The 14,776-nt window shown below is 39.6% G+C and overlaps 1 protein-coding gene across 1 annotated transcript; it reads left to right on the top strand.

Annotated features, from left to right (window-relative positions):
• Window positions 1–13,438: 13,438 nt before the first annotated feature.
• LOC141630238 (uncharacterized) lies at window positions 13,439–14,095 on the top strand. Its single transcript, XM_074443089.1, has one exon. It carries the CDS (start codon window positions 13,439–13,441, stop codon window positions 14,093–14,095), a length of 657 nt encoding a protein of 218 aa, XP_074299190.1.
• The last annotated feature ends 681 nt before the right edge of the window (window positions 14,096–14,776 follow it).

Raw genomic sequence — 14,776 nt, forward strand, 5'->3', positions numbered from 1 at the left:
TAATTTTTCTTGTGTGGAATGCACTTTTTGAAATCTCGCGTTAGACAATGAGATTAAGACCGTCTTTCTCGGGCTTTGACAGCTACGCTGTGACTCGTGCTGTGTCACGCGCGTGGTACACTTTAGCAAAGGCGTTGTGGCCTAGGAGCCTCCCGAGTTCGTTTTTACTGGGTAGGGTTCGTTTTTCAGGGGCCTCGGATGTGAATGTTGGCAGTTGAGGTTTTTTTGTTTCGTCACGGTTTGTGTTGAATTTTTAAGGTTATTTCTAAGTCTTTTTGTTATTCTAATGACTTTATTTTATTTATTTTTTTTTCTTTTATGGAGTATGAAAGTGACCTACTCTTCCGAGGAGAGTTTTTCTTTGTATCATTTTATCTTTATGGTTACTTTGTGATAAATGGAAGTCTTCGGATTTCGTTTACGATTTTCTTCCGCATCCGCAAGGATGTTATAAGTTGATTTATAATCATCCTAGTTTCCTTACCTTATCAAAAAAAAAAGAAAAAAAAAAAAAAAAAAAACTCCTCAATCCTCACCCTCCGCTCCTTGTAATCTTTTGCCATGGTATGTTTGATATCAATCAATTTACACATAAGACATGTAAGTATGTAACTTTCGTATTCTTGTCTATATTAAATCAGCCAATAACAAGAACAACTAGTCTTGCTCGTGACGAGCTAATCCCGTCACAAACTTGTGACCTCTCACAAAAAGGGAGAGGGGACAAGGTGGGCACCTCCCATGTGCTTCCCACTCACCTCTCAAATGGGTATTTTGTGAGGGGAAACGGTATCCGTCACAAGTTTGTGACGGATATCGCCGTCACAAATGAGAATTTGTGTAACAAGAAATGGATTTTTATTTTTTTTTAGCAACGATAAAGAAAGGTTCTTTACATAGTGCGTAGCTGACTCTCGGAGCCAGACTTTATTATTACATAATCTGAAACAGAAATTAAACTAAGAATGGGGTTAGCAAAGAGAAAATGCTTCTTGAGGGGACGATATGAGTTTGCCAAATGAGCGAAATCTTCTTTTCTCTTCTTTGTCAATTGGGCTTCAGGAGAGTACCTGCAACAAGACACATTTACGCCTCGAGGACCTAGAGATATACAGGAGAAAGACCTACTTGTAGAGCAAGTAGATACATTGTGTCTCGGAGATTCATCCCCCTGGCTATGATTCTTTTTCAAATTAATAATTCTCTTACTCTCATTCACTTGGCGATTAGAAGGATACCTGCAAAATATACCTGAGAGGTACCTGCAAAGCCTACGTGTAGGCGAGGCACGCAGTTTGCCAAACGAAGGAAACTTGCACTTCTTAGGTCCAGTTGAACAAAGGAAGAATGACTGATGTTCACTTGGATCTTTATGGGCTTGGAAGCTAATAGAGGTGTTGGCCATGTCATTCGTCAAAGAAACGGGTAAGCAGAAATTAGGGGCGACAACTGCAGGGTCTCCTTGGAGGATATGAGTACCCGAAGGAGATAAGATGTCACAAATAGAGAATGAACTCGAGTTTACACCACCAATAGAGGACCTCCTCGAATTAATACCATGAATCCCATTGATGGCTCCTGGACAAGAAACCGTGTCTTCATTTCCCACCAATGGAAAAAATTGATGTACATAGATCTGGAAATAATACGACCTTACTGAAATTGGAGTAATTTGACCCGTACTCCAAATAATGACAAACCCGTATATGAGTAGAAATCTAAATTGACCCACTTTAATTTGCGTTCTGATTGCTCTAAACTGAACCCTACTCTCGCTCGGAGCATAATTGAATCAACATCATCTTAATCTGATACAATTCGACCCAAACACTAAGTGACTATACATTCTGATTGGGCGAGGGAATGAAAAAAATAACAAGGGGCGGTCGGAGTGAAGTCGGCCGGATCATCGGCCGACGACTGGATTGACCGGAGGTGTTGAATAGGTGGTGTTGGTATTGAAGAGAGATGAGTAAGGAGAGAAAAAAAAATCAATTGGGCAAGTGAATGAAAATAATGTCAAGGGTATAATTGTAAAAATCGTATGTGAAAGTGTAAAATCCGTACGTGAAAAAGCACGTCCCTTTGCTTTTAGACTAGGTAAAATTGAACTCATCTGAATAACCGGACTTGAATAATCCGACTTGAACTCGCCTCGATACCCGAACTTGATCTGAACCCGAAGCAACCCGGCCTAGTATAAACCGACCCGAATTTTGATCGTTGCAAAATGATTATTTATTCACAAACAACTTAATAATAACTTACCCGAAAAAGACTCGAACTCAAAATATCCCGACTCGACCAGGAATCTTAAGATCGAAAATGACCTAACCCGAAATTGACCCGACCCGTTTGGCATGTTTACCGATATGCGATAAACCATACTCGTGTGAAAATCAGGTAATCGTGAAAAAACAGATTTATACCATTTAAGGCTGAAATCGAATAGGTAATCTCTTAAAGCGGCCCCGGACACGTGGTAGAAGGACTAGGAGAAAAAGAATCGTTACCTGGATTGACCTTTCGCACGGCTCAAATTGAAGAGTATAATACACGGTTTTCAATATTACAGGGTTCCTGTGACACCTCACGACAACGCGGAAAATACAACTAATAAATTAAAGCAGAAATTTATGAGATTTTAAAACCTTTTTATTACAAGTTAAAGATTAACACGCGGGTGCCAAAAATGAAATCAAACAATTACAACAATAGGCAAACTTAGGTTATTACAACCCAAGTCTAGAAAGCGGGGAAAAGATATCCCACGAATAAACAGATAAGGGTTCTCTAAACTAGCAAACTAAGGTCCAAGGTTTAGTTCTCGCTAGCCCACACGTCTTCCCCACGTAAGCGTCTTCACAACTTGTCATTCATGTAATCATGAACGCCACAGTCAGTGGGGAGTAACTCATGGTTCTCCCAGCCACAAATTGTCGAAATGAACATAACAAAGAACTAAAATAGGTAAATCACGTAAGATACTTACAAAAGATGTGAATATCAAGTTTATATGTAAACAAGGCAATCAGATGAGATGGAACAAGATAGATCAACCTTAGCATTATCACGATTAAACTATTCATGTGAGACAATTAAATAATATGAAGGACAAGAATACGGTAATCTATACCAAAGCACGCATTTCAAGGAATTACAACATAGATGTGAGATTAGAATCCGAATCATGTGAAGCAGTTAAGTAAGGGATCAACCAATGCAATTTACAAGAATAGAAATTGTAGCCATTACTTGGAAAACCACTTAGCAACCATTGCACGGGACGTGGCTACTAATGTCACATTCATACTTATGACTTGCATCTCACCATAAGAACGGATGGAAACATCAATCCCGGCGATCATATCGCAACTAGAAGGCTTGCATCTCTCCTCTAGTATCCGATAGGACCAAGACTAACAACACAAGGCACACCTCTTCCCTTGAAAGATAAATACCAATATCTATAAACAAGAAAGACCTTTACTACTCATATAAGATATCCAACTCTCGGCAGGACGGCCAATGAGAGAGGTGTCGAAAGAGTATAGTAACCAACTCTCGGCAGAGCGGCCAACGAGAGAGGCGTAAATAAAATAAGATATCCAACTCTCGGCAGGACAGCCAACGAGAGAGGTATCAAAAGAGTATGGTAACCAACTCTCGGCAGAGCGGCCAACGAGAGAGGCCTAAATAAAATAAGATATCCAACTCTCAGTAGAACGGCCAACAAGAGAGGTATCGAAAGAGTATGGTAACCAACTCTCGGCAGTGCGGCCAACGAGAGCGGCGTAAATAAAATAAGATACCCAACTCTCGGCAGAGCGGCCAACGAGAGAGTTATCGAAAAATTATAGTAACCAACTCTCGGCAGAGCGGCCAACGAGAGAGGCGTAAATAAAATAAGATATCCAACTCTCGGCAGAACGACCAAGAAGAGAGGTATCGAAAGAGTATGGTAACCAACTCTCGGCAATGCGGCCAACTAGAGCGGCGACCTAAGTCCAATGAATAGAACAAACTTAGCCCAACAAGCAAGCTAGACAAGTCCAATTAAATTAACAAGACAAATCCACTTAAATTAACAAGACAAACCCACTCAAATTAAAAAGACAAATCCACTTGAGTGAATATGACGAATCCACTTCAATAAGTATGACAAGCCCAACTAAATCAATATGTAAATGAATGATATCTGACGAGTCACGTAATATAAAACACGAGTCGGAAATTCAAATATTTCATATAGCCTGAAGTTGGCACCAAAAGTACCATAATAAGTGTGGCCCAATAACATACGATGTAAACAAGCCCAATTGAATAAATATTTAGAAGAACGATATTAACGAATTACGTTATATAAAATACGAGACGGATATTAAATAATTTCAAACAAACCAAACTAGCGCCAAAACAATTTATAAACACGACTCAAAAGCTAGTTTGGCAGCCTCACGCTCGGCCTCACAACCAACCACACACGGCCTCAAACCCGTGAGTAGCTAGGCCACTGCCTAGGCCACGGCCAGGCCACTTCCAGGCCATCAGCAGGCCACTCAGCCCCCAAACAGCCACCAATACATCCCCCGACTAGCTCCTACGACTACCTAAGCAAGACAGCCACCATCACGACTCAAAACAGTCCACGCGACCACCCATTTCACGGCTGCCCGACAGTCCATAAAACAACCACCAAACTCGTACAAAAAGCCATCAACAAAAACGTGTAACAACAACCAAAACAAGACCACAGGCTCAACACTCGACATGAACAGAATGACCCTCAATCACACTGTGACAACCATCAACGCCCTACCACAGCTGAAGAAAACAGAGCACAAGGCAGTCTAAGCTTCGACTCTAACAGCTCTATGAATTCCATTCCGACTGACCAAGAACAGACTCGAAATGGGTACATGAAACCGTAACTCTAGGGTACCATAACAGTCCCAATTTCAGCATAAAAACCGTTTATCATAGCTCCCAAAACGACACCCAACAGTACAGACCACCCATATTCCGACTGCCCAAATCAGAGGACAACACCGTCCCAAAACAATTCAGGCACTAATATATGACGAAAGTTTACCATACACATGAGACAAGTAAAGAACTAAACTTTATCAGAAACAAGACATATAAAACGACACAACAAGACGAAGTTTCGGCATTTGTCGAGTAACCTATCACCGTTACCTTAACTCCTCGAATTTCCGAGTAAAAACGTGAAAAATGGGAGTCTCTCATCAGTCTTCAGCTAAAAGGAGGAAAAACGAGTCGATTAAGACAAGAAACCGAGTTGTCATTTAAGACGACATTTCGAAACCTCAACAAGATTGAGACTTTCTTACCTTAGAAGAAGGAGGAAGGAGAGAGAAAGAGAATGGTGTGAAAATTAGAGAATTTGGTCGAGAATTGGGGAAGAAATCTGGGTTTGAAAGGTCGACTAAAATGGAGGTGTACGGCTCTGTGTTTTGTTGTTGTTGCTGCTATCTCATTCGAAAGAGAAGAAGAAAAAGGAAGGAGAGATGAAGGGGGTGGGGTACACGTGAATAACAACAATAATATAAGTAGTACAAATAATAATAATAATAATAATAATAATAATAATAATAATAATAATAATAATAATAATAATAATAATAATAATAATAATAATAATAATAATAATAATAATAATAATAGTAATAATAATAATAATAATAATAATAATAATAATAATAATAATAATAATAAAAGAATTATATAAAATATATAATAATATATAAAAGAGCTATTTAAAGGTAGAGTGTAAGAGGGTGGGTGAGTTTGTTGTCGATATAGGATAGGTCGAAAAAAGATTAGTCTCACAAGTGGAAATGTGACGGTCTACAGCTAGACGGAGTAATGTCTCGAGTCTACATTAACTTGAGACGGAAACTAATATTATTACGTGATTGGTAATATCCGTATAAAACCCTTAAAATTTAGGACTATAACGCAAATTTTACATGTGATAATTGTCATAAAACAAAATTACAAGAGAAAACGATAAAGCATAAGAATTAACCTCGGGTCCTAGAGAATTCGGCCTAAGATAGAAATCAATGTAGATTTCCTCCTAATCGATGCACCCAAGACCGTCTGAGACTATGCCCTTGTGCTAGAATGTACTCTCTAATTGCCTTGCAATATTGAGAGAGTTTTGTGTGAGTTTTGCTAGATGTGAGATCTAGGTTATTGAGAGAAAAATGTTCTCAAAAACCCTAATTTTTCTTTCAAAATGAATTAGGTTACAAAAGGAGAGAAAGCTCTCCTTTTGTTCTCTTGGTTCGGCCAAACCGAGTGCACCATGGGGAAGTGGGCTTTCGCTTCCTCTTTATTTTAACTCGTGGTCCGACTCGAAAATGCTAAATGTATATGACGCGATTTTATTATAAATCGTCATCGGTTATCGATTATTAAAATATCGTCTAGTAACATGAATTAGTCGATATAATAATACATGTCCGATAATGACAATATTGTATAATTAATTTATTCAATATACATTAATCAAATACAATCGTTTATATTTAATTTACTGGTCTTAATCGCTTAATTCGCCTTAGCCATTATTATTTAATCCGTATTAAATAAAATATCTCAACATCGCGTTTGACTAATTATTAGTCAATAACTCCGACTAACTGCTTAGTCATATTAGGCATCAACATGACTGTATTTTCATACCGTCACATCTCTCAAACGTATCCTATAGGTGTGACTTTTAGGGACCAGTTGATCACCGCCATCTGTATGACAATAACGTCAAACTTATCTAGCAAGCCAACCGTTATTGATAAACGTGGACCAACTGATAAAAATACAAAAGTATACCCTTTGATCCTTTTAGAGATTTAAATGTTATTGCACTAACTGTAGAGGACACCAGCCCCAACAAGCTCCCACTTGTCCGTACAAGTGTATGTGTAATAACGTTATCCGCACTAACTGGAGGACACGGCTCCAACATTACTGTCACTATTATTATTGTCTGACTAAAATACGTATTTTTATATAAATTAAGTTTTAGAATATTCTTTTTATAAAATTCGTGCTTAAAATGAATTAATTAAATTAAATAATTTAAAAATATAAAATAAATTAATTAGACGGATAAATAAATTTTAATTGTCTAAATGAGAAATTCGCGGGTGTTACAATTACCCCATCTTTTAAAAAGTTTCGTCCTCGAAACTTGAATGTATAAATAAAAGGTTATATATAAAAATAAAATTGGACCTTCGAAATTGGTAACTAAAATATTAAAAGGGTTACTTTTTGAGAGACTTCAAATTCTTTCAGCAGTTTCAAATAAAATTTTCCAACATAACCAGATAAGGTCAAAATTAAATTATTTGTATAAATCAAAATCAAAATACTTTCAAAAACATTAATGAAGAGTTTTCAAAAGTATAAGTCTCATTCATGGAACGAAATTGCTCTTGTCGTGCACACAAGAACACTAACTTTCCAAGTCAAAGACTAATTTAAAACAAAAATCATTCGCCGACAAGCGTAGAACAAGTTATTAAACGTCTCCAATAACGAGTTCTAACATCCGATCAACGTTAAATTCAAAAGAAAAAGGCAATCCACTCGAATTTTCTTTTGCAAAGGCCAAATGAAAATTAAAGACTCACTGTCAAACTAAAAAAGGAGTCAAATTCCTGAAAATATAACATTAAACTTTGACAAAGAAATCATAAATAGATCAAAGTTAACAGAAATTGGATAAAATTTAAAGAAATCTCGGGTTTAGCAATTAAAATCATGATAAATGAGTTTGTATTCAAAGAACAAATAGGGAACTAAATCAAATTTTCATTTTCAAAATTTTAAAATTGGTAGGGTTTTGCAAAGGTAACATAAACTTTTAACAGCGACTCAAAATTGGTAGCTTGAAAAGTTTAGAAGTTGTACAAAATTAAAAGTAACTTAGACATCGTAAAAGCAAATTACGCTAAGAGAATTCAAACTTAACTAATCAAAAGAGCTATGATGAATTTCATAGGGTAAAAATTGAAGTCAAATCAATAAGAATGTCAAAGATAGAGTTTTATAGGTTACTAGCATCAAACTTAAAGGAGGAGCACGACGAAGCGAGGAAGAGAGGTATGAACGGTAACGCTTATGATCAAGGAAGAAGGAAAATTAGACAGCAAGGAAACGACAGGTACTCAAATCTCAAACAACAACATCATCCTAAACGATTTCGAAAACTTCCTAAAAACAAAACTTATAACCACAACGCTTCCAAGGATTTCCTCAAATCACTTATGTTACTTCATCCTAATCTATTCCCTGAAACAAGGTACTCCACTATAAGTGTGATCCCATCACTCTAAATCCTCAAACATCCACAAACAACTTCCACAAGATCAAGGTCAAAGTTTCCAACTAAACTATACTCATACCCAACTAGCTAGTATCAACCAAGGGTTTCCCAAAATGGTAAAATCCTCAATCAAGGATCCTAATTCCAAGCTCTAAATTCCCAGAAAAGGTTCCTCAAAAATTCCACAAGGTTCTCATTTCAAAACAAGGTATAACCTGCCAACCCAAAGTCTTCTTTCATGAAAGTCCACTCTACTACACTCTTTTGAGAAAGATGCATAAACACCCAACTTTGCAAAATCAATAGGATCTCGAGTCCTTCTATCCTTTTACTTATTATGGATTCCCAAAAGAGGAACTACACTCATCTACAACATCATCCCATCATCTCAAGTACTGAATACAACCTCAAGGTTTATAAAACTATAGGGTTAACAAATACTTCTCAATACTAAGTCTCTCTCAAATGAAGAACTCTCAAGAACCAACTAATAATCCCACAATTATCATTTCTCATATGGTAACATATACATTATCAAACCCTCATATCCAAAGCGATTACGAAAGCCAATCAGAAACGTGAGTTACTTAGTCAATCCTACATCCTCAAGTCCACCGTTCAATTTTATCCATTTTAAGTCAAGTACTAAGCACTAGTATCCTAAGACACGTCTCACTACACTTCCCGAGCCTTTCAAATCCCAAACATAAACAACAAAGCCAAGTTCTATAACCTTAGTAACAAATGCCACTCACACTTGACACAGAGAATTCACCAATCAAATATACTCGCTTTATCAAGGAACTAGGCATAAGAATTACTAAGTATGTGCCATCACACTACCTAAGCCTTTCTAACACCACAACCTCTCAAAACCATGGTTAAGGGTCAAACACAAACAATCTCCTCAAAAGTCAAATTTTCCAACCAAGGTCAACATTCCTCAAAAGAAAGAGTACTATCAAAAAGGCATAAAAGGGAGGGTAACCAAGGAACAAAGGACAAGTTAGGGGTATAAGAGTAGCTTTCAAGTAAAACAGAAGAGATTTTAGAAGAAGGATAAGCACCAAGAGATAAATAATAAGGCAAGGCACACAAAGAATGAGAAACATCTTCGAGGAAGTAGAAGCATTCTTTAAAGGTTGAACAAATCTTCAATCCTCGGCAATAGGCACCAAATCTTGTTCTTCACGTTGCTAGGTTTACGGTTATTGATCCACGGGTACAACAATTATTAAATGACAATAAAAAAACATGTTAGAACCTAACAAAGAGAAAACACACTACAGACTACCACCTTAGGTCCTTAAGTCTACCTATCCCTCATTTATTATTCAAGATCAAGGTCAATTTAAATTGGGTACACGTGTGTGCGTCAGGAGCAACATACCAACTGTGACACCCTGCGATAACGAGAAAAATATAACTAATAAATTAAAGCGGAAATTATGAGATTTTAAAAACTTTTTAGTACAAGTTAAAGATTAACACGCGAGTGCCAAAAATAAAATGAAACAATTACAACAATAGGCAAACTTAGGTTATTACAACCCAAGTCTAGAAAGCGGGGAAAAGATATCCCACAAATAAACAGATAAGGGGTCTCTAAACTAGCAAACTAAGGTCCAAGGTTTAGTTCTCGCTAGCCCACACGTCTTCCCCACGTAAGCGTCTTCACAACCTGTAATTCATGTAAACATAAACGCCACACTCAGTGGGGAGTAACTCAAGGTTCTCCTAGCCACAAATTGTCGAAATGAACATAATAAAGACCTAAAATAGGTAAATCACGTAAGATACTTACAAAGGATGTGAATATCAAGTTTATATGTAAACAAGGCAATCAGATGAGATGGAACAAGATAGATCAACATTAGCATGATCATGATTAAACTATTCATGTGAGACAATTAAATAATATGAAGGACAAGAATACGGTAATCTATACCAAAGCACGCATTTCAAGGAATTACAACATAGATGTGAGATTAGAATCTGAATCATGTGAAGCAGTTAAGTAAGGGATCAACCAATGCAATTTACAAGAATAGAAATTGTAGCTATTACTTAGAAAACCACTTAGAACCACTGCACGGGACGTGGCTACTAATGTCACATTCATACTTATGGCTTGCATCTCACCATAAGAACGGATGGGAACATCAATCCCGGCGATCATATCGCAACTAGAAGGCTTGCATCTCACCTCTAGTATCCGATAGGACCAAGACTAACAACACAAGGCACAACTCTTGCCTTGAAAGATAAATACCAATATCTATAACCAAGCAAGACCTTTACTACTCATATAAGATATCCAACTCTCGGCAGGACGGCCAACGAGAGAGGTGTTGAAAGAGTATAGTAACCAACTCTCGGCAGAGCGGCCAACGAGAGAGGCGTAAATAAAATAAGATATCCAACTCTCGGCAGATCGGCCAACGAGAGAGGCATCGAAAGAGTATGGTAACCAACTCTCGGCAGAGCGGCCAATGAGAAAGGCATAAATAAAATAAGATATCCAACTCTCGGCAGAACGGCCAATGACGGAGGTATCGAAAGAGTATGGTTACCAACTCTCGGCAGTGCGGCTAACGGGAGCGGCGTAACTAAAATAAGATATCCAAATCTCGGCAGAGCAGCCAACGAGAGAGGTATCGAAAGAGTATAGTAACCAACTCTCGGCAGAGCGGCCAATGAGAGAGGTATAAATAAAATAAGATATCCAACTCTCGGCAGAACGGCCAACGAGAGAGGTATCGAAAGAGTATGGTAACCAACTCTCGGCAGTGCGGCCAACGAGAGCGGCGACCTAAGTCCAATGAATAGAACAAACTTAGCCCAACAAGCAAGCTAGACAAGTCAAATTAAATTAACAAGACAAGTCCACTTAAATTAACAAGACAAACCCACTCAAATTAACAAGACAAATCCACTTGAGTGAATATGACGAATCCACTTAAATAAGTATGACAAGCCCAACTAAATCAATATGTAAATGAATGATATTTGACGAGTCACGTAATATAAAACACGAGTAGAAAATTCAAATATTTCATATAACCTGAAGTTGGCACTAAAAGTACCATAATAAGTGTGGCCCAATAACATAAGATGTAAACAAGCCCAATTGAATAAATATTTAGAAGAACGATATTAATGAATTACGTTATATAAAATATGAGACGGATATTAAATAATTTCAAACAAACTAAATTAGCGCCAAAACAATTTATAAACACGACTCAAAAGCTAGTTTGGGAGCCTAACGCTCGGCCTTACAACCAACCACACACGGCCTCAAACCCGTGACTAGCTAGGCCACTGCCTAGGTGTGACGATCCGCACACTTTGAACCCTTAGGTTTATTTATGCTATGTAGTTTCATTTCCTCTTGTATATTTTTAGTAAATACTTTCCTAGTTTAGCATAGTTAGCATAGTTTTTCTTTCCATAAATATGTATATCGCTATTCTACACTTTTAATGTTTCCTGCTACCAGGATGTAACTATCAAATTTCGTTATTTGGGGAGTACTAGTCAATCAAAATCTACTTCCCACCAAGTTGCCTTCTTATTGCTTGTTGTTGCTTTCTTGTGAACGACTCTCGCCTTCACTTCACTAACAAGCCCGTGTGTGTCGATCGAGACTAGGATTCCGACACCCACAACCCGAGACCGATTACAAATGACTAGTGCTTGACAAACACTAGTGCTTGACGCTCTCATTTGCATTCTTGTCGAGTGTTTAAACAAGGGTGGGCGTCACGCCCCGACTCAAAGTTTCGGACCGTGACATTTGGTATCAGAGCCGGGTCTTTTTTACGGGCTACTGTATACGATGGCATCAAAGGCGGTAGATCCGAGTGGGAGCAAAAGTGACACTAAGGCCAAAGTGGCGGCTTTAAAGAGATTAATGGACGAGATAATTCCATCCTTGAAGGCTCTCATTGTGAGTTTGGAGAGTACTCACCAAGTAGTTGACGAGTCCATAAAGGGGCACGAGAGCCGCCTTGTGGCCGTCGAAGCGGCGATTCTGAAAGAGTATAACTCGGATATGGGTTATCTCTATGAGAAAATCGAGCAACTCGAGAACATGTGCAATACCTTGATGAAAATGGCCGCGGATGGGATTTTTGGTGGAACTCCTAAGGTGAAGCCGCCTACACCCCTCAACTATAGTGGGGCAAGAGATTCTAAAGAAGTCGATAACTTCATCTTCGACATGGAACAATACTTCCGAGTGAGCACGCTCGTTCCTAACGGATGACGCTAAACAATGGTGGTGCTCGAAACATGCCGAGATCCAGGCAGGGACCATTAGGCTAGAGTCATGGGACGATTTCAAGCGACTCTTCAAGGAGCAATTCTACCCGGAGAACACCGATTTCCTAGCTCGAAGGAAATTAAAGAACTTGAAACATACAGGCTCGATTCGTGACTATGTGAAAGCGTATTCAGCTTGTATGTTGGAGATAGTGGACATGACCGAGAAGGATCGGGTGTTTCAGTTTATTGATGGCTTGAAGGAGTGGGCGCAACGAGAAATCATGCGACATCGACCAGAGTCCCTCTCGGTTGCGATGGCAGCGGCTGAAAGGCTAGTTGACTATTACACGGAGCGCGAAACCTCCCAGAAGAAGGGATTCGCTACAACGGGCGGAAGCAACCAAAGGTTTGGAGGGACGACTTCATAAGCAAGACATCCCTCTACGGGTAATAGTCGGTTCCGTCCTGGAGGTGATAATATGAGATGGGGTCCGGCGAACTCTACTCCAACCTCTTCTAAGGGTAGTAATTCTGAAGCGTCGACTGCCAGGAAGCCGTTAGCGTGCTTCCTTTGTAAAGGACCACACCGAATGTCTGAGTGCCCTCATCAGGGGGAGTTCAACGCCCTCAAGAAGAATTTGTCCAAGATGTCAGTAGAACAGAATCGCGAGGGGACAGACCAGGATGCAGAGGGGTGCGATGATGATGAGGCCAGTGAGAAAGGAGAAATGACTCGAATGGGAGCAGACCACATAATGTGCAATGGGCAAGGGCGCTGAGCGCTCCGAGACCAAGTCCACGGAACTGATGTACGTGGAGATAAGCGTCAATGGGAAGGCTACTCGAGCTATGATAGATACATGGGCCTCCCATAATTTCGTCACGCCCGACGAAGCGAAGAGACTCGAAATGAAGTTGAACCGAGGAGAAGGAAGCATGAAAGCTGTCAATTCCAAGGCCTTGCCGATTCAGGGTTTGGCTAGAGAAGTGGTGATCAAGATGGGCGAATGGACGGGGAAGCTCGACTTCACCAGCCTCCTGATGGATGACTTCAAGATCGTCCTCGGCATGGATTTTCTGAAGCAAACCCCGACCTTTCTGGCGCCCCACAATGGGTCTTTAATAATGGTGGGATCAAAATCATGTCTTGTGAAAGCTGTTGAAGCTGACCGAAAGCAAAAGGGGCCACTCCTCTCGACAATGCAGTTGAAGAGGGGACTTCAAAAGGGAGAGCCTACATACTTGTGTACCGTGTCCATGAAAGAAGATACCCTTGCTGAATGCATAGAACCACAAGTAGAGAAGGTGCTAGAAGACAATAAGGACTTGATGCCCGATCAGTTACCTATGAGTCTGCCACCCCGACGTTCGGTAGACCATCAAATTGAATTACTCCCGGGCACAAGACCTCTTGCTCGAGGGCCATATCGGATGACACCTCCCAAACTAGCGGAACTACGATGACAGCTAGACGATTTGATTCGCTCTGGGTCGATACGACCTTCGAAAGCTCCCTATGGAGCCCCTGTGCTCTTCCAGAAGAAACAGGACGGTAGTCTGAGATTGTGTATCGACTACCGGTCTCTGAACAAGCTGACGGTGAGGAACCGCTACCCCATCCCATTGGTAGCGGATTTGTTCGATCAATTACAAGACGCTGTATACTTCACCAAGCTCGACCTGAGGTCTGGTTATCATCAAGTTCGAATTGCCGAAGGAGATGAGCCGAAGACTACTTGTGTGACGAGGTATGGGTCTTTCGAATGGTTGGTCATGTCCTTTGGCTTGACGAACGCACCTGCAACGTTTTGTACGTTGATGAACCATGTTTATCACAAGTACCTGGACAAATTCATGGTGGTATATCTGGACGATATCGTTGTATATAGTCGTCATTGGCTGAACACGTAAAACACTTGGAGTTGGTGTTCGCGAAGCTACGAGAGAACCATCTATTCGTGAAAAAAAGAAAAATGTGAATTTTCCCAACCCGAAGTGAATTTCCTTGGTCACATAGTGGGCAAAGGCAAATTGATGATGGATCCAAAGAAGATTGCCGCTATCAAGGACTGGGGAACCCTAAGGAGTGTGTCTGAGCTCCGCTCTTTCTTGGGGCTCGCAAACTACTATCGAAGATTCATCTGA

Source organism: Silene latifolia, chromosome Y, assembly GCF_048544455.1.
Source record: "Silene latifolia isolate original U9 population chromosome Y, ASM4854445v1, whole genome shotgun sequence".
In the NCBI taxonomy this organism is placed as follows: domain Eukaryota; kingdom Viridiplantae; phylum Streptophyta; class Magnoliopsida; order Caryophyllales; family Caryophyllaceae; genus Silene; species Silene latifolia.